At 44.4% G+C, this 20,387-nt stretch overlaps 1 protein-coding gene across 1 annotated transcript; it reads right to left on the bottom strand.

Moving 5' to 3' along the window:
- Positions 1–6,458: 6,458 nt before the first annotated feature.
- On the bottom strand, positions 6,459–18,505 carry LOC138489700 (gamma-crystallin-3-like). The gene is made up of 3 exons (XM_069617346.1): positions 18,497–18,505; positions 11,152–11,394; positions 6,459–6,731 (listed from the first exon to the last, which is right to left on the bottom strand). The coding sequence occupies exons 1-3, from the start codon at positions 18,503–18,505 to the stop codon at positions 6,459–6,461; spliced, it is 525 nt and encodes a 174-aa protein (XP_069473447.1).
- Between the last annotated feature and the right edge of the window lie 1,882 nt (positions 18,506–20,387).

The raw sequence follows: 20,387 nt of genomic DNA, 5'->3' as shown, positions 1-20,387 counted from the left end.
ACTGACTTCTGCAATTGTATTCACTCTCTCCTCTTGCTTATCCACTCTTTTGACTGCTTACTCTCTGTTCTCTCCTCCCCTCCTCCCCTTACTTTCTTCTATGCACTTACTCTAGCAGAATTGTCCCTGGACCTAGTATGGTAGCAACCTCGTCTGTCGCTCTCCATCCCTTTACTGTTCCCCCCTCCCTCCAGCACTATCTGAAACGTTGTCAGGCCTAGTACGATAGTCGCTTGTTTTGTTCCTCCCCTCCCTTTCTGCACCCTCTCCCTCACCTTTTGTTTTCCTCTGGCTCTACCAGAAATGTCATCAGGCCTAGTACGGAAGTTGCCTGTCTGTTTCCATTTCCTTCCCACTCTCCCCCTCCCTTCCTTATCTATGTCTTAGCTCTTGGACTATCTGAAATGTCGTCAGGCCGAGTATGATAGTTAATTTCGCATCCTTACTGTTCATGGCCTGTAAGAATGTCGTCGTATTTTCTCTTGTTCCCTCCCTTGCAGTGAAGCGCTTTAAAAACACATAGTTTATTTATATAGCGCCTATACACAATCTTATCATATCATTAGGTTAGAGGAGGAGGAGGTGGCACTCCAAGAGACCAGCAGGAGAAATGACAACGGAGTGGAGAGTGAAGTGAATATTTGTAGAAGGCAAGGTATTGGTTAGTGAGTGTAAGTAGCATTGAGTTGTGAAGGTGCATGTAAGAATACTGAGAGATACTGTTACAGGGTGGGTAGGTAATTGAACATTAGAGTGAAAGGTGGGTGACTGAAAAGAAGGGGGTGGATTGAGTAGTAGTAATAGTGAAGAGGAGGCGGTAGTAGTGCAGAGAAGGGGGTTAATCATGTGTAGAAGTGTGAAGTAATGTAGAGGAGGGAATATTACTAGGGTGAAATAACATCAAAGGGTGGAGGCAAGTGGTAGCAGGAGTGAGAGAGAAGAGAGGGACAGAAGAGGACAACTCTGGGAGTAGGAGGAATGTCGGGGTGCATGTTTGGACCACCAACCCTCCTGGACAATTTAGATTCAGAAAAATATATTAAGATATGGAAATTAGCATGGGACGGTGTAGGGGGTAGGGGATGTGTTATGGGTGGGAATAATTGGCACGACTGGGAAATCACACAGGGGAAGTTATTCAGTAGTGTTGCAATTGAACTATGTAGGATGTAGAATACGTGACTGTTATATCATGAACTAACACCACATTTTTAAGTACGCCTGAATCCTTGCAGGCTGTGCTTTTCTCAGAAACACAGAACAACAAGACCTTATATCTCGCCCAACCATTGCATCCCGACACGCATATGTACCCACATCAGTTAGGCCTTTGAACTAATTAGGTTGGAATGTGTGCAGCCAAAGAAGTGAAGGGCTGCGGCCTAGCAATAAGGTCAAAAGCAAAGGTCTTAGGATGCCAAAACATTAACCAAGATTTAAGACACTAGCGCTCTTCAGAATGACGATCACTCTATTTCAACTACCAGATGTGCAGGGAAATGGGCTCTAAATCCTTTGCGAATTAGATTGTTTAGTGGACGCTAGATTTACTCTTGAGGAGGGAAACTGTGAAAGTGAAAACCTATTGGGCAAACTCTTGGGAGAAGTTGGTCATCTCCCAACGTATACATCACACTGAATGCAGTGTCTGTCTTCACGACCACCAGAATGGCTTCAGAGCAGCCAGAGGCACGGAAACTGCTCTCCTGAACACGTGTCGACTTGCTCTGAACTCCAACTCTCCTTCCGTTATCATCCTCCTCGATCTGTCCTCTGCCTCTAACACAGTCAATCATTCCACCCTCATAAATCAGCTAGGTGATACCCTAGGCATCACGGACTGGGCACTGGATTGGTTGACCGCCTTCCTCTCAAATCAGCCCTTCCAAGTGCAACTGGGCCTGTTTCTCTCTGCTATCACACTCTCTACCTGTGGCATCCCTCAGGGCTCTATCCTCTCGCCACGGTTTTTCATTATTTACCTTGTCCCTCTCGCTCAACTGATGTCCACCTTCTCTACTCATTTCCAATGTTATGCTGATGACACAGAGCTCTCCTTTATGCTTCCCTCCTCTTCCTCCTCTCCTTCCTCTCTCATTCCCGACTAGCTGACTGCTACTCAGGCATGGTGTGCTGCTAAAAATCTCTGCCTTAACAACAGTAAGACTGAGATCCTTCTCATTGGGACACCTACCCCCTCCTTCGTTCCTTCCCTCTGGCTGCCCTCCTTTGGCCCTCTCCCCTCCAGGTTGTCATCATTGACTCCTCTCTCCTTCTCACCTCATATCGCTGACCTGGTCAAGAATTCTCATTTTCGGCTTCACCTCCCTTTGCTCACCTTCTCCCAGAAACTCAATGTCTCCAGAGCTCTGGTTCTCTCCAGACTAATCACTCTTTCCCCCCTCCGGCCCCTTCAACTAATCCAGAATAGGACTGCAAGACTTATCCTTGGCATCACACCCAGGGACTGCATCTCTCCAGCCCTAAAAACTCTCATTTGGATCCCTCTGGCTGCAAGGATCAAATTCAAGACCCACTGCATTATCCACAAGGTCTGGGACCCCACTACATCCAACTCTCCCTACCTAAATACCTCCCTGTTATTCCTTTGAATTCTAGCTCTGCAGGTCAGATGTTTCTCCAAGTAGGGAGTGAGGGACAGATCTCTTTCTTTGACAGGACCATCCCTCTGTAACGCCTCCCTGCCCCTCTCTGTCTTGAACCTGATCTACTTAAGTTCTGGAAGGTTCTCAAGTCCTTCTTTTTGTCCTCCTCCTTGCCTCTTCCCCTCCCCTGCTAGTTTCCACCTATATCTGTCTAGTTGCATGTTTCCCCATGAACCTTACAGGGACCAGACCCTCCTTCCACCAGTCTTCCCCCTCACCCAAACTACCAGCACTTGCCCTTGGGCACCCTTCCCTGACTAGCCTATGGAGTCTGGTCCACCCCACTCCTTCGCACTAGCTCACCCCATCCCTTACTTCCTGAGCACTTGCCCACCTGGGCCTCCCTTAGCACTTTCCTAGCCCCTGAGCCTACTCCCCCCTGCACTTCTCCCTCTTCCCCTCTCCCTGCACTTCCTGTTACTGCACTTGCACAATCCAAATGTCACAAGGCCCACTAGGACCATTATTGTTGTTTCTCCTCTGCCCCCCGCCCCCTTTGTCTTGTGGCACCTGGAAACACTTTTTGATGTATAGGCGTCACACACATGTTCAATAAATAAAATAAAATAAAATAAATAAAAGGGGAAAGCGGAGAATGACATGATCTATGTTTTGTGCCAAGGAGAGCTAAAAATGAATCCCATACAGTGAGGAGGGCATGATGGGGGCACCAACATGTCTGGGATGAGAAAAGGGCTGCTTTGTTTGCAAGGACCAGGCTGACCTCGAAGTTGCCCCCTGAGCTCACATTGATAACCAGCTGCATATCACATGGTTAAGATTGAAGGTAGGGTGGTACCAGCTGATGTTAACCAATTGCCTTGCCGCATTCTATGATGGACGAGGATGTTACTCATGTGTGGTGAAGAGGAGCAAGACAGTGGAACTAATTGGAGCATGGGCCACATGTCCTCATTAGCATGTATATAGACGGCAACCAATGAGGGTGGGGATTAACTCTGTATATCAAATGTGTCAATAGGGACGATTGGTGTGTTTATAACCTGAATCTTGTACGAAAGACATCAGAGAGCTCTGTGGTAGTGGATTCGTAATACCACATTGGCTTTCCTTTTTGTGTACAAAATAAAACTCTTTTCTTTCTCGAAAAAGGATGCACCTAGCCTTTTTCCCTAGCGGGTTGTATTTTCTTGGTCTGATCACTGGGAGTTGCCGCACAAGAGCAAAGGTGTATGGAGTCAGGAGCAGGAGAGGAGAAGATCTGAGGGAGAGAGGGAGTGGAGTATTTGGGTGTGATAGGAAGACGAATTAGTTGGGCAGAGTGTCTGAAAGGCACACTTTATAATGCCTTTTATTGAATGAACAACACTGATAGTATATACCCAGTTAAAGAAGTCCCTCAGGAAGTTAAACCAGATAAGGCATTGTACTTTAGTTTTTCCATCCAAGTGTAAGACAGAACCTAGACCGTACGGTGACACCTTCAGTATATACCAAGTGGGGTAATGAGGGTGCCTGGGCTAGGTAGGGATTGCTGCTTTTAGACAAGAGAGAGGACAGCCCTAGTGCCATGTCATAAAATACAATAAAAACTTGAACTGTCTTTGGGTGTTGCATTGTTCTTTAAGCCATCTGTAGCATTTTACAGATAAGAATTTGCACACACGTGTATGGGCCCATGCAGGATTTACTCTGACATGTCAATGGGTAAATACATTACTGTCACATCACTGTAAATTTGATTGATAGGGTCTGTAGTTAGAGGTTTGCTGTAGCGATGAATGAATGCTGGCCATTGCATTTCCCACATTCTTTCTATGTTATTGTGGTGAGTCAGAGGAGCTCACAATCCTTTATATGGGGAAAGCTGAGTCACACAGGAGTGGGTTGGTACAGTTGTTGGCGACTTTGCACCGAACAGGTTGGAAAGAGTGTGATTCCCTGGGCAGCTGTCTTACCCAATATGCAGTAGCCATTTACTAATGCAATCAAATTTGAGGTATAAGGATAACTAAAATGTGCATCTTCAACCACTGACTTGCAGCATTATGGATCATGGAGCCATTGCTGCTAACTCAAGCCAGCATATGAACATGACACCAGACGAGAATCACAGATCACAGAGACAAGTGCCAGCTGCGTGTTTACTATGTGAGCATCACTGAAAGCCATATCCATCCATGTATGCTCCTCGCTCGAGAACATAGTTGGGTGGAGATACCAAAGCATCAAACGAAAACTAAGATGGCACTTGAGGAGACCATGCATTCCAAAGCTACGCCCAGAGGTAATTAGACAACACCTGCTACCCAAGTGGCCCTTGGTCAATTACCAATGCCAGAGAACAGGTACTTATGCAATAAGAGATATCACTGAATGTACAGTACTACCAGGCCAAAATTTCAAAAAAGTCTACAACCTCATGGGCATAAGGGAGGCTGCAAGCAGTTATTTTGTATCTTGCGCTCTGTCTGGAAGACTGCTGTCTGACACAAGGAAGTCCAGAAGGACTGCTTACCGTAACGGGTTGGAAAGTCCTGGTACAACAACCCTGAGAGAGGAGGAAGAACCCACTTCGGAGAAGATGGAATAACTGTTAGAGATTTTGATAAAATGACTCTGGCATCTATGGGCTAGGAGGAGAGAGCCTTGGTGGAGGTGCATGCTGGGAGTTCGGTGGGAGTGAACCAAAGCAAAGTGAACCATAGAGAAGGACACTGGGGAAAGCCTAAAGGAGGAATCTGTGACTTGTGACATCAATACCTGGTGGAAAGGAAATCTGGAGAGGCCTGCAACCCGGCCTAGTGAAACCTTGTGAGAGGGTTCCAGTTGAAACCTGAGAACTGTGAGAGAAGCCTGGAGAGGCAGAACCAGAAACCTGAGAAAAAGAGTCAAGTAACTGAGAAGACCGCTCAGTATTGTGATTATCGAGGCTGACAGCTTGTGCTGTTTGATTTCCTATTATAGTATAGGGCTGGACATTATAGTAAAAGGTTGTGGATCTTTGGATTGTGTACTCTAGGTTTAGCCTGAGGGCAAATACAACGATTTGAGATTAGGATTGGAACATCTTGGTTAGTTGTCTCATTGGAATTTGTTTTGGATAGCATAGGGCATTGCAGGAAGGATGAGGATGGATTAGGAGTAGGCTTGGTTTCTTGGTTAAGCCCACGTTCAAAGTTGGGAACATCTCGACCCCATCCCTTTGAGTTGGCCCAACCATGACATTATTTTCATAACTATTCCCATTTGGTTTTATTCACTTCCCCTAGTTTCCAACTCCATCCTGAGACTAACTGCAAATAAAGGCTTGGTTGCACACTCCTTGCCTCACTTGTATCAATGTTTGGCTTCGCCACATTACTTGGAGATTAAGGGTCCCGTTGGAGTATGAGCAGTTTGATAATAACAGCAAGGCACATTGATTGCAGGGTGGGTACTTTGATTTTAAGGGGAGGGGAAAAAGAACAGTAAAATAACTGCAACGATATTGTATGATCCATAATATGTAAAGTCACAGATAACGATAACAGTACAGCATGCACCTCTTCATGCATTTTTCTAAATCTACATCTCAACATGCATCTATACATCTTTCAATAACTTTGGAAGTTGACTTTATCTGTAAGATTCTCTACTCAATTACATTCAATATAGAAATAAAGAATACCATTCATTTGATTCAAGTACAAACTTACATTTTAGAAACTCAGACAGTTGATTCTCATATTTGACAAATATATAATGAAAGAAAAGTCTAAAAATGCTTCTTTGATAAATATTTTTTATTGAAAATATTTAAAGAAAATTAACATTGCCATTGCTGGCATTTCAGATATGATTCACCCGTCTAAAGGAGCCAATCCTGGAGCTCATGGCTCCCCAGTCGCTGTATCGCCTGTACTCGCCGGGTCTCAGGTAGTATTGCCGGCCTCTGTAGTTGGGCTCCTCATAGAAGATCCAGTGCCCGTCCTGCACATTGCAGGAGTGGATGTCATTGTAGTGGAACCTGTCATAAACGTTGGGGTAGTCATCAGTGAAGTCCATCATCTGGCCCCCAAAGTCACTTCTCTCGTACAGCCGGATCCTGAAGGAGCCTCGATGCTGTGAGAAAAAAGAACCACCACGTCAACACTAGTAATAATGTCAGACTGTATTGTATGAGAAATAGTTATCCTTGCAAAGTCTTATATATTTTGGGGCTGATTCACAAAGGCATCACGAGCAATTACCCTGCAGTAGCTCTGAGTTACTCTCCTGGAAACAGTTTATTTGACCCAGAAAGCACTTCCTGGTGGTAACATTGGCTTCCTCCTGACTTCCTTTACCGGAGCAAGTCAGAGTTACACATGGTAACTTCTTTTTGAATCAATGTGTCTCTTTCTTTCCAGGGGTAATGATAATGATAATGATGTGTTATTTATATAGCACTTTCTTCAAAGCGTAAGTCACAGTGACTGACAGTTTAAACATTCATGAAGTAACTTCTCACTCCTGCCTCATCTTCAGCAGAGTAAAGATTGTGCCTTCACCACTGGAGTGTTAATACCTGGACACCCTTTTCTTTATAGCCAGAGTAGTAAGGTTTCCAAACAAACGCCATGTGCAGCTGAGAAGCTGAATCTCCAACGAGCCACTAGATTGTTATATTTCTTTGTTTCTAGACCACCTATTCATCTTGGTTATTGTTTAGAAAGCTCTGGAACAAATTGCAGGACCCTTTTCTACGGATTGATTCTGAACCCCCATAGTTTATAGTCAGATCCTTCATCTAACCCTGGGGGCTGTGTGGGTTGCTTCACAGCATCGTTTGCCATTGGGCAGAGCTTTTTTAAAAGGAAATGCTTACACATGTTTTACTTTATAATGCAAGATATACTAATGAGGATGTACCAAGATAAAAGAAAAGGATCACAGGCCAGCATGGGCATACACCCGTGCTCTCAAACTGTTACAGTGGCGATCTGCCGCAGTATAAAAGCATGTTAACATGCATGTCATAATGCAGTGGAGAAAAACTATTGTGTAAAAAAAGGGATATTTTTCAATGTAATTTTATTTTATTGGAACGTTTAGAATGTCACACCAAATATAAATGCACATTCTATTAACACAACACAGTAAACCAATAAAATGTACATAATCATACATACAATCCTATTGCCACCTCCTCCCTCCAATTCTCTATAAATCGTCATATTCCACTTATTAAAATAAATACTCATTTTTAAAGGTTTTGGCACTCTAGCAACGATACATTTGTAGTTCAGATGCTGGCTCCTATATTTCTGGTATGTATTGTTGTTGTAGAGTCTTATACTCAGTGTGAACCAAAACATATTCACAAGTTCTGGGCGATGAATTCTGCCTGCCTAGTGTGGAATCCAGATGTTTGCCTGACTCTACCCTGTTTTGTCTCCCATAAGTCCTGATGCTTTGGCCTCTGGTTAGTCCTTGTCTGCTTCTTTTGCAATGGATCAAATGACCCCTCCAGTTATATCAATACTGAGGCCATGAGTAAACACATTCGGCCAGAAACGACGAAATGTTCAGGTCTCCATATTCACAAAAGGTATAACGACTTCCATGGGTGCCCTATGAGAATAGGGTGCAACTGTTGTCGTGCAGGGGAGGACGATGCACAGTGCATCAAAACATGTTTTGTAAATCCATCCCTCTGTGTTATAAAGGCTAGATTGTATATGCATATATAATTGCATTATTGAAAATGCACATTGGAAATTGCCTTCGTTATTAACTGCAGTCAAAACTGCCAGACACAGTGGAGCTGATTCACAAAGACGCTATTTGACGCAAAAAGAAGTTACGATGAGCATCCCTGAGCTGCTCCAAGCTACACCTAGTAAGCCAATGTTACTCGAAGTAGCTTGCTGTAAATATAAGGGACCATCTCAGGATTAAGTCAAGGAGAAATCAGAACCACTTATATGGACTAATATATGAATCAGACGAGAATAATTTTAAATAGACTTTGGACATAAGTCTCTTTGCACACTGAGGCCCTGATTATGAGGATGTCATCAGAATTACATGTGCATGGTTCGTTGTGCCATTTTAGGCCACCTGAGTCGCCCATCAAATGTGATGGCAGCATGGACTTCTGCATACGTTATCATGCTCCAAATGATCCAAAAAATATTGTTATGTGCTAAATGAATTATTTTTGACAAAATTATATTTTCATTTAAAGGTTTCATGTACTTTCACCCTGAATATAATTGGTTGCTCCTTTAGCTAGGTGTTGGGTCCATTAAAAATAAGTTTCACAAATAATTTGACTTGGCTGTTGAGGAGGAAACATGCTGGGGCATTTACTGTTTAACAAGCTGGAATAGCTGATGCAACAGGGGCAATGTTGGCTTATAGGGCTAGACTACCCCTTTTTGGGAATTACTGTTGTCTGGCATCCCTCCTCTGCTTCATCATTGGGCAGGGGGATTCAACCTACTACCAACTTAATTGTAACCTTATTTTTGTGAATGTACCTATTGTGGTTCAGGTGACCCTTGCACTGTTGTCAGTCCTGGTTTTGATACTGATACCTTACTTGAGTTGGTGAGGCATGTGTGATAGATGGATGAAAGAATATTCACTATTTTCCCTAAAAGCATGTCAAAAGTATTTTTCCATATGTGTGGCTGCCTCCTGATGGACGGTTGGCAGCATTAATTAGAGCTGAGTGGCAGGGATATATATACAGTGTCTGGAGTTGTCTTGGAAAACAGCATCTTCAATTCCTACTGGTAAACATTCTGATGAATGAGGCAGGAGGGTTGATTTTAGAGTACAGGCAGGCAACTGAAGCAGTGGCTGAGGCTTGGGATGTAGGAGGTTTAGGACACCGAATGTATTGGGCTTCATTTGAAGCCCTTCCTTTTGCTGGTGCCTTTACTACATTGGATCAAACCTCAGCAGAAAGGATATTGCTCTTCTGAAACACTCATCTTCCACCCTGAAGTCATGATCATAGAGGTGCTGCTGTCCCTGAAATCTTGGCTCCCTGTTTGAACTGTTGCTGGTTCCTCCACCCGAGAACTGTCATTGATGATCCCTGGAGCTGTTGCTGGAATATCCCTGGAAATGTTGTTGGTCCTTCCCCGGAACTGTCATTATCTCCCCCTGGAACTATCACTGGACTTCCCATGGAACACTGAGTCCTCATTCACTGGAACTCTTACTGGCCCTCTGTTTGAACTGTCAATAGACATCCTCTGGACACTTACAGGGAAAGTCTATTGACAGTTCAAAAAGAGGAACCATTTCTAGCTCCCCCTGGAACCATTGCTGGTTCCATCTTGAAATAGTTGTTGGCCTACTGGAATGGTTGTTGCACCCCTGGAAATGTCTTTGGGACCTCCTTAGAGTAGTCCCCCTTTCTGGGCCTGTACCTTGTCCCATCCCACTGGTTGTCTCCCCCACTTTCAGAGCCCTGGTGATTTTGCCATTATGGGCCTGTGTGCTGTCACCCCCTCGTTAGGTCATGTGCTGTCATCCCCCTTCCTTAGCCTCTGAGCTTCCCCCCTTCTTTGTCCTGGTTACCACGTAATCCCTGGACATGCATGCCGTCCCCAGGCTCAGGCCTTTGAGCGGTTACCTTCATGAGGGTATGTGAGGTTACCCTTCCTGAGTCCATGCACTGCCTGCCTGCTTGAGTGTACCTCTTCAGCAAGCCTAGGCACTGTCTGATGTTTCTACGCCCTAGCCTGCATGTATGCCCCTTTCTGTAATCTGAGCACCGTTATGAATCCAGAACCTGTGAACTGCCCCCGCCCCTTCATGAGCCTGTGCTATGTCTTAAATTCTTGAGTTGGAGTCTGATTCCCTTGACAAACATTTGCACCCCTTTCCAAATGTTAATGTTAAAGGTATTTGTATCGTGCACCGTCACCAACGGAGTGGTCCCCAAATGCTTATTTTGCGTGCTTTATTCTGGTACTAAAGGATTATAAGCAGAAGGGTGTGTAGTAAACTCAGTCTCATGCTGTCTAATTCATTCAAAGTGAAGAGGAAAGGGTGCACAGTTGTAGATAGATTTCAAAGGGAAATACAACAGTTGTATAACTGCCTACTATCTGACGCCAGTGATTGTAATTGTCATTCTCACCTTTATGCCGAATAACCCAATACAATGAGTTAGAAAAAAAGATCCATACCTAGCCTGTTGTTGCATAAAGACTAGAATATATCAGAAAAAGGCCTGTAGAATAATGATATGTTCATGAGAAGGGATTCCAATTTTGAATGCGCATTGAGCATTTGCAGCGTAATGCAAATGCAGTTTCTAGTATCAAAAACCTTTGACAAAAAATGAATTTTCCTTGAACTTTTCACAAAGATAGTTTTTGAAAGGTTTTCAACAACCAACCCACTTAGGTAAGAAAAGTATGACAGGAGAAAATGCTGTCATGGATTCGCCACAGACCTTAGAACAAAAGGATTCACATTGAAATAATTATACAGAACAAATTGTGCAGCAATGCGGGAATGATAAAGTAGAACTTACTTCAGGGATCATGCGGCAAGAGCGGATGGAGTCGTTGTAGCCCATCCACCGCTGGTAATCAGGGTATTCCCCCCTCCTCAGGTAATACTGGTGGCCCATGTAGTTGGGGTGCTCATAGAGCATCCAGCTGCCATTGTGAACCCTTAGAGAGTTGCAGCGGCTGAAGTAGGAGTGCAGGTCCGCGGAGTCAGAGCTGCAGTCATAAGAGCGGCCGCCGAAATTCCGGTCCTCGTAGAAGGTGATCTGCCGGGAGAAAGGATGTGTTTGTTTCTGTGGCAAGTACAGATTAGTACAAAATTATTCTCTGTTACCATACATTCCTCTTGGAGCCAAGTGCATATATTTTAATGACTATAAAGTTAATCTCTTGGGCTGGATATATCTTTCTAACTGGCTTAATTAATTAATTTTGAAAGTGTGATAATTTGACCTATTCGAAAAGGAAATTCTTTCTACTCAACTTACTTTTAACCGTTCTGGCTCTGACCATTCTCTGTGAGTGTAACACCCACAGGCAAGCCAGACCCTAGCATGCGTGTTCCCATACTTGTATGACTTCAAAGGTAACATAGTGCTGAGGATGCAATTTTTTTCATCTGAAAAGTTAGACTCTGTGAAAGCATTGAACATCTGAAATGGTTAACTCAAAAACATAAATTAACAAGATAGAGCATTTACATTTCTGTCATGGGAGTTTATTTTGAGAATGTTGGATACATCCACCTGCCAGAAATTATGTTTTTCCCAAAGTGGTTTTCCTGTGAGGTTACTGACACTAAGGGTGACATTTGAATTACCTTTGTTACTAAACCTATAATGTGGGAAAGAAGTGGGAAAGAAGTATGTTCCTGGTTATATTCTGAGACTCAACTTTACGATATCCAAAAGTTGCAAGAAAAAAGTCTCCAAAATGGTCTTGCCTACTCTCTCTTTTACCGTCCCCCCCCCTTGGGGTTTCCACTTTGCGCTCTCCGCTTTCTTACTTTACATTCCCAATATCTGAGGGGGGTGGAAGGTCCAGCGACTGGTTTCCATGTTACAACTTCATATTCTTTCTTTCACCCCTGTCGTGGAGCCCTATACAGTAGAGCAACAATCCTTCCATTCTCCAAAAGGTGGAGGGGAGACCTGCACCCCTTAAAGGCATTAGACACTACTCGCCGGGCGCTCATCATTGTAGCTAAAGGAGACACCAGCAGAATTAAAGCCCTCATTGTTGCAGTCAAACACTGATGATTGAAGCCATTGCCTGACCCGGTAAACCATAAATCCATTGTAAAAAGTAACACAATCAACAACTGCATCATCACCATGATAGATACAATCAGACAGCGTATCGATGAGTCAAAATCGGCACCTCTCTTCCCATCTTGTGCAACACAACCATGAAAAAACGTGACCTCTCTGACTCAGAAGAACCTAGCTGAAACATTTTGCGTCACTAAAACCTGCCTCATACTAAGACGACCTTCTTCCCTCAGCTATCATGAAACAGTTCTCAGGATCCACTCTTATCGCCCTTCTTTCAAAATAGTCAATGCCTCTCTTGATTGAGACATCTACCCAACCACCTTAACACAGGATTAATCCACCCACACCTCAAAACAAACACTCCAGAGCCAGACAATCTTGCTCACTCCGAGCAGATCTCTAGACTTCTGTTCAGTGCTAAAATCATTGAGAAGGCATTGGTCAACTAACTCCACAATTGGATTAACCAACCTGGCCTATTCTGGAACTGCCACTCTGGATTGAGACCCAGATGCATCACGGATACTGTCAACATTCAGGAAATAGATGATGCTCGACACGTCATGGATCATTGTGACTCCTGCCTCTTAGTCCTCCATGAACTCTCTGCCATCTGTGACATGGTTGATCGCTTCATATTTACAAGTCTATTCGCAGATATAATGGGGTTCACAGGTAGAGTCTTCACATGGTTCACCTCCTGCATCTCGGAAAGATACCAAGCAGTCCAGATGTGTATCTTCAGATCTGACTGTCACCAGGTCACCTCAGAGTCCGACAGGGCTCAATACTCTCCCCAGTGATCTTCAACCTCTATATGGAACAACCCAGCTCAATTCTCAATGCCCCTAATATCTCACTTCAGCAGTTCACTCGTAATGCTCTGCAATACCTCAAAGTGAATTTTTCTAAAGACATTTCACACCTCCGTAAATGGCATGCCTCCACCCAAGCTTAGCAAGCAAGCATTGCCTGAAAATCAATCCCAACAAAAAAGAACACATTTTACGGATGGCCATCCGTCAAAACAGGAGGCCAACCAAGGGTGGCTGTATGGCATGTAGCTTTATGGATTCACACCTGAATTGACCTCATGTGCCAAGTCACTTGGGTTCCTTTATTGACAGTATTCACTCCTCCCGTCAACATATCAACAAAAAACAAAAAAATGATGCCTCATTACAAATCGCCCGGTATGGAAACAATGATGGCGGTAAACCCGCCACCACCGTTGTTTCCATGCCGGGGGATCACAACTCCTGCAGGCGGGAGGTGATGTTCCCGCCAGGTCTGACCTGGCGGGTTTAACACTGCCCGCCTGCAGGCGGACGAGGAAAGACCGGCAGCATTACGAGATGTTGCCGGTGTTTCCATGATACCATTCCGCCTCCGTGATTCCCGTGAAACCGGGGTTGTAATGCCCCGGTAATTCCGGGAATCACGGAGGCGGAATGGTAATACGAGTCCGGCGGTAACCAGGCGGTTTTACTGCCTCAGTTACCGCCGGACTCGTAATGAGGCCCACTATCTTTTTAATCAACCAATACCTATTGCTAAACATCTGTAATATGATTTACGGTCAAGACCCACAGTCTGAATGTGCTATCAATCCCCTGACCTAAGTGAAAAGTAAGTATCAACAGAACGGGAAAGTGAGTATAGTCTATGCTGTTGTAGCATGATTGCCACTGGTGGTATTTGAGCCTAGTCACACCTTTCCAATGTAGGTACCTATGAGGTTTATTCACCAAAGGAAAGCAACACTTGCACCAAATCATATAATACCCCGAATGAGACTGGTAAGGACCAATATCTTGTAATTTTATTAATGTATGTATTTTTTGCTTGTTAGGCGGTTATACAATAAGAATATACTGTTTCAAAGCGCCCAATGCTTCAAGCTGGAGGTAACTCCTCCACCACTTTGCCACCAAAGATCACCGGTATTACCTATGGACTCTATTAAATGGGGATTTACACTGGAAAACCGCCACTTATAATCAGATTGTATTGTCGATGGAGGTAATACCTCCAGTGGTAATACCGCCTGACCAAGTGGCAGAATCGGTAATTCCGATTGCTGGTATTCTGGTGGATTTACTGCCAGAAGACTGGAAAACTTGTAATGAGCCCCATTGTGCTCTTGTCCGATTTTGATACCAAAACTGCACCTTACTTATTTCAGTCACCACCCACAACTGACATCACATCTCATCACACTACTTTGCACAGTACATCAAACACAATGATCAGGAACACTAAAAAGCACAGAACATAGATGCCTAAACCAATGGAAATTTGACACAAAATCTGACACTTGAGGCAGAGACTAGCCCTCAGACAACCCCACATAACCATTATACTAAATTATAACACACATTGACCGTGTACATAACTTGTGTACTCACATCATCGAACACTCAGCCACATCCAAAGCAGTATGCGCTAGAAACAACTAGGCGTTCACCCTGCACACAGAGCCTGTTGGTTTATGATTTGTAGGCATCAACACAACAGCAAAGCAATCTTACACTGCTTCCTCGTCTCCAACAAACCATATCCACACTCTGCTTATTTCTGGTCCCAAAGAGCCAAAGGATCTTAAAAATGTCAGCAGTTATGCTGCATAAACCCCAATAACATACCACGACATATCTTTGCATGCATGGTTTATGCAAAATAGTACCCAGCGATGGACAATGAGCATGTAACAAGCAAGATCATTGGCCCTCCCTAAGTCGTTACCAGCCTGACAAAGCCTTCTCCCCAGTCCTGTTCAATGGTTTGAATGGCTGCCATGGAAAAGGAGAAGGGACTACGTATTTATTTATTTATTACATTTGGTAAACGAACAAAATCCCTTAGGCATCAAGGCGCTGTTACAACCAGGTACACTTAGCTTGTGGGAAAGGTTTGACAATGGCAGTATAGGTGGACAATGGCTGGGTTCTCGGTGAACAGTCAGGTTTTCAGTGCCCTTCTTTTCTTTTTTTCAGTTGCTCAATGCCGAAGGCATATCAAAACTTTAAAAATGTCACTATTAGTACCCTGGTCCAACGGGCCGGGGTACTAATAGCAATAAACCTCTCGCTGGGGTAGGGGTGCCTGGGTTAAGGCCATTGCTTCGCTCCGGCCTGTAACTATGGGCACCGGGACATTACCTGAAGTGGTAATGCCCCCCCCCCAGCTCAGGCCTTATTGCTTACGTAAAGTGTACCAGATTCCCAAAATGAAACAGACCTGCCTGGACGTTTGTGAATCAACGTTATTCAGCCACACATGGCCAAGATGCAAAGGCTCGGGGAAGAGTTGAGATTGAGAAGTACCAGACATTTGACCTCATTTCGATTTCAAAACAGATAGGGTGAAATGCAGCATTTCCATCCAATCATCTTTACCGCCTTTAACCAAAGTGTTTACATGGCCCAGCTGCAGATTCATGGTCACGCTTGCACATCTGACAGGGGTGTGAAACCAGCAGTACATTGCAACAACACTAAAGGGTACCGATAGGAACACCTCTCCATGTCGGCAAACACACATTCTTTTCCACCGAAATTTGTGACCCCCGCATTTGTGAACATATTTGTTTGTGAATGAGAAATGAAGTCCATCTGTAGCCGTCCTTGGCTTGTTAGCCAACATGAAGAACATCAGCGTACTGTAGGTCTGTTTTTATTAACTTGGGCTATTAGGTAGCGCTTTTGCCAAAACGATTGCATTATAGTACAGATAGGGAGAAATGGCACATGAGGAGGAACACACAGCTTGTAGATGTTTTGTGTTTGCCCACCCACTGCAAGACTTGTCCTTGGCCTCAAGGCCAGGGATCGTATCTCTCCAGCCCTGAAATCTCTCCATTGGCTTCCAGTAACTGCAAGGATCAAGTTCAAGACCCTCTTCGTTGTCCACAAGGCTTTCTAGGGCCGGGCACCACACTGCATCCAACTCACTCTTCCTAAGCACTTTCCTTCTCAAGCCCTTCGCTCATCCGCCTCCAACTCTTTGAGGGTCAGATGCTTCTCCAGGCAGAGCATGGGTGGGTAGATCTCTGTCCTAGGCTGGTGCCTACCTCTGGAAAAGCCTCCCTGACTCTCTCAAACCTGAGCAGGACCACCACATATTCCATAAGCAACTCAAGACCTTCCATTTCGATTCTGCTTTCTCTCTCACTTATTGCTGATGTTCTTGTCTGCTACACTAACAGGTTACCTGGCCTCCCTCTGAACCTTATGGGGACCAGGCTACTTCATAACCAGTAACCCCATGCACTGCCTCTGGGCCAAACACGCATAAGGGACTGTATCTGCAACCCTACAGTCCCCTTCCTCCTTGCCCTTACATAGAACCGGCCTCCCCGGTGGCACTTACTTCAGCTTAGCTTGCACTCTCCCTTTCCCTCTCGCTGGCACTTCTCCTCACCCTTCCCCTTGCACAATCTGAATGACAAAAGGCCTAGTAAGATCATTTGTTTTGTTCTACTTTCTCTTCCCCTTTCTTGCCTTGTCACACCTAGAAACATTTGTGTGCAGGCACGTTATAAATGACTTATCATATCATATCATATCATTGACGGCTCATGGCCATGCTAATTCCTATGGCCATTCCCACCCAGTTCCTGTCCCCCCCCCGACCAAAACACCTCCCAGTGGGAACTCTTTTAGTTCTCTTCAATGAAGCCTCACAATCAAACTTTACACTGAAGTTCCTGCCAGTGTTTTTCTAAGGATTTTTCTGAGAGTTAATGGGCTTCATTACAGTTTGGTGGTCCGGAAACAAGGGCGCCGGTAAACTCACCTGCATCCTTTTATCCGGATCGGCAAACTCTGAGTCTGCCTGCTGGGGCCACTGTGCCAGACAGGTCTGACCATTCCGGGAGCAGCGGCCATGGTAGGCAGACTTTTCACAGAAGCACCAGCACCGTTGCTAATGGTGCCAGTGCTTCAATGTCCCCGCTCCCATAGGACTCTATGGGAATGGGGACTTACATTTTACTGGTGCCTGATTTCCTGGGCCGCTGGACTCGTAATGAGCCAGTGGCACTGGGAAGTCGGCGCCCGTAAATTATTACGGGTCTGGTGGAAACCTGCCGGTAGCACCGGCAGGGGTACTGCCAGACCTGTAATGAGGCCCAATAACTTAACTGGAGTTGTAAACACGCTACTGGTGTAATAAAAATGTCTTCACCATGTCTGCCATCAGCCACTCTATTTAATAATATTAATAATAATAATATTTATAAGCATTATACGTGTCTTTCACTAAAAGCCTGTTACAAACAAGCATTGGCAAAGGTAACAATTTTAGCTTGTGTATAAGTATTAGGCATTGCCAGGCACTGCTGCTATTAAATACACATGCACTCACACCATTTTGCACACACTGCCATCAATAGCCAGTTAATGCAAACTGTTGTAATTGCCTATGATTTTTTTAACTGTTGTCTTTAACAACAAAAATAGACATCACCAGCCAGGTATTGTACGTTTTTACCGCATCCAAAGGTTTGCATGGACAAAGAGTCCTAAAAATGCTACCACCAAAGGTTTGAATACCAAAAGTTCGAACCTTTTGTGGTAGCATTGTAGGTAAGTATATAAAAAAATTGAGGTCTGCGGGGGTGTCCCCCGCAACACCCCACTCACTATATTGTGTGGTGTAGTGAGCGAGTGGAATGCGGGGGACAACCCTGCAGCTCCCGAAAAAAAAAAAGAAAAGGACCCTGCGGTGCCGGTTCCCGATCACGGAAGTGAAAGGGAACTGGCGCTGCAGGGACACAGCGTCTGAAAAGGTAAGTAGGGTTTGGGTATGTTGGAGGTGTGGGTGGGGGTGTGTTGAGGATGTGGGTGGGAGTGTGGGTGTGGGTCTGTGGGGGTTTTAATGTGTGTTTGCATGGGAAATGTGCAAACCTTTTGTGGCTCGCATATTTCTCATGCAAACTTTCCGTCGCAGGAATTTCAGCCGCGGTCGGATCACTTAGATCCACCAGCCACCCTACCAACAAGAGTTTCTAGCAAGTTACAATATTATTCTGGGACACTTACATATAGCGCGATCTATTTCAGTGAAATAACCCTAGTAAAGCTGTCCTTACCTTGCCCATGTTGGTGGTGTCAGAGAGAGGATTCGATCCCTCGCTGCTGCCATGTACAGTCCTTTTATAGTCCACTAGATGCAGAACTGCAACATCAGCAACGAGAGTGGGCGAGGGGTGGCTTTTTTTCTGACCAGAATGGAAAATGTCTAGGTTTATCCACTGTGTGTTGTATGAGAGAATGGAGCCTTTCGTGCACCGCCAAAGTCGTTTTATGATTAAAGGGATGGCTCAGGAGGCTTCCACAATGACAATTTCTGTTAACGGCTGAAAACATGTTACACTGCCTTTGATTCATGTTAGAACGAATGTTCCAAGTGAAAAAAGAAAAGGACTGCATACGGGAACGGGAGGAAGGAAGAGAGGAAGAGAGGAAGGAACGAAGGGAGGAAGGGAGGAAGGGAGGAAGAGAGGAAGAGAGGAAGGGAGGAAGGGAGGAAGGGAGGAAGAGAGGAAGGAAGGAAGGAAGGAAGGAAGGAAGGAAGGAAGGAAGGAAGGAAGGAAGGAAGGAAGGAAGGAAGGAAGGAAGGAAGGAAGGAAGGAAGGAAGGAAGGAAGGAAGGAAGGAAGGAAGGAAGGAAGGAAGGAAGGAAGGAAGGAAGGAAGGAAGGAAGGAAGGAAGGAAGGAAGGAAGGAAGGAAGGAAGGAAGGAAGGAAGGAAGGAAGGAAGGAAGGAAGGAAGGAAGGAAGGAAGGAAGGAAGGAAGGAAGGAAGGAAGGAAGGAAGGAAGGAAGGAAGGAAGGAAGGAAGGCAATAGAGACACTCCTATATCAAAGCCATAATGACAATAAACGTATTCATGAACATTTTTTACATTCAAATTACTTTTTTGATTTTTGTGTATTGTTTTTGTTTTTGCTGTATTTAGCTAACATTACGAGAAATAACACGTTCCAGCTAAATGGCTCCTTCAAGAGGATAAAGCTGAAAAAACCCAGCAAAATTGCATTCCGGTAATCATTCATGCACACTTATTGTGACTAAATGACTTTTGCTCTGCAGCGGTACAAGGATGAGTAGTGCTGAAATCACTCACTCAGCCCTCAGACTTCTACAAACCAACAGTGATCCCAATCATGAAGGTAAAACAGTCACAAATTACTTTGCCTTTGTGATGACGTGGACTAAGGGAAGGCGTGAATGAGATCCAGTAGCAATCCAAAACCGCAATAGTAGAACAGTTCCAAAATAAAAGATATGTCCAGTCAAGGTTCTATAAAAATATATATGCTTGAATTAAACAAAGACATTATACAAATAGCTGTTAAAAAAACAATCAAAGTGCACCTCTGTGAAATAAGACAGAAGATGCTGAATAGAAATATATAAGTACACTGAATATTTTTTCAGGAAGGAAAAACGGGCGTGAAATGCCTCAATCCGTTTGAAATGGTGTGTTTTCCTGGAAACAGTTGAAAAGGGGACTTAACCAGTCTCTTGGACCCCCAAAATTAGTACAGGATCATTTGAAAATACCTGCTTCCATGGCGGTTCAACAATGTCAAATCAGGCTTTGAGGTGCTGTAAATGTTTGTCGAACCATGTTTGAGTATAGCGAGTCGCTATCGCTCCTTTGCTTGACCAAAAAACATTGTATACACTTACCTCTTCTACATGAACTTTGAAAGACATGTACTTCTTCATGCAATTACTGCTTCTGACATTCAATACATCTTCATCTTTACATTGTCAAGAGAGCAATGGGTAGAGAAAGGTTACCTGTAATTTTACGGTTTGGGTCACGGGTATATGAGGGACAATATGGGTGAGAAAAGAAGGGGGTTGCTGGGGATCGGCCCCTGTATGACGAAGTGAATGTTAGAAGAAATGAAAGACAGAAGATGTAAAGGTATGAAGGGGTAAATGTGACAAAGTGACTATATGGTGATGTA

The sequence above is a fragment of the Ambystoma mexicanum genome, chromosome 9 (genome assembly GCF_040938575.1).
Source record: "Ambystoma mexicanum isolate Mex_15411 chromosome 9, UKY_AmexF1_1, whole genome shotgun sequence".
NCBI classification, from domain to species: Eukaryota; Metazoa; Chordata; class Amphibia; order Caudata; family Ambystomatidae; genus Ambystoma; species Ambystoma mexicanum.
The sequence above is the reverse complement of the archived record's forward strand: the minus strand, read 5'-3'. Positions and strand labels throughout refer to the sequence as shown.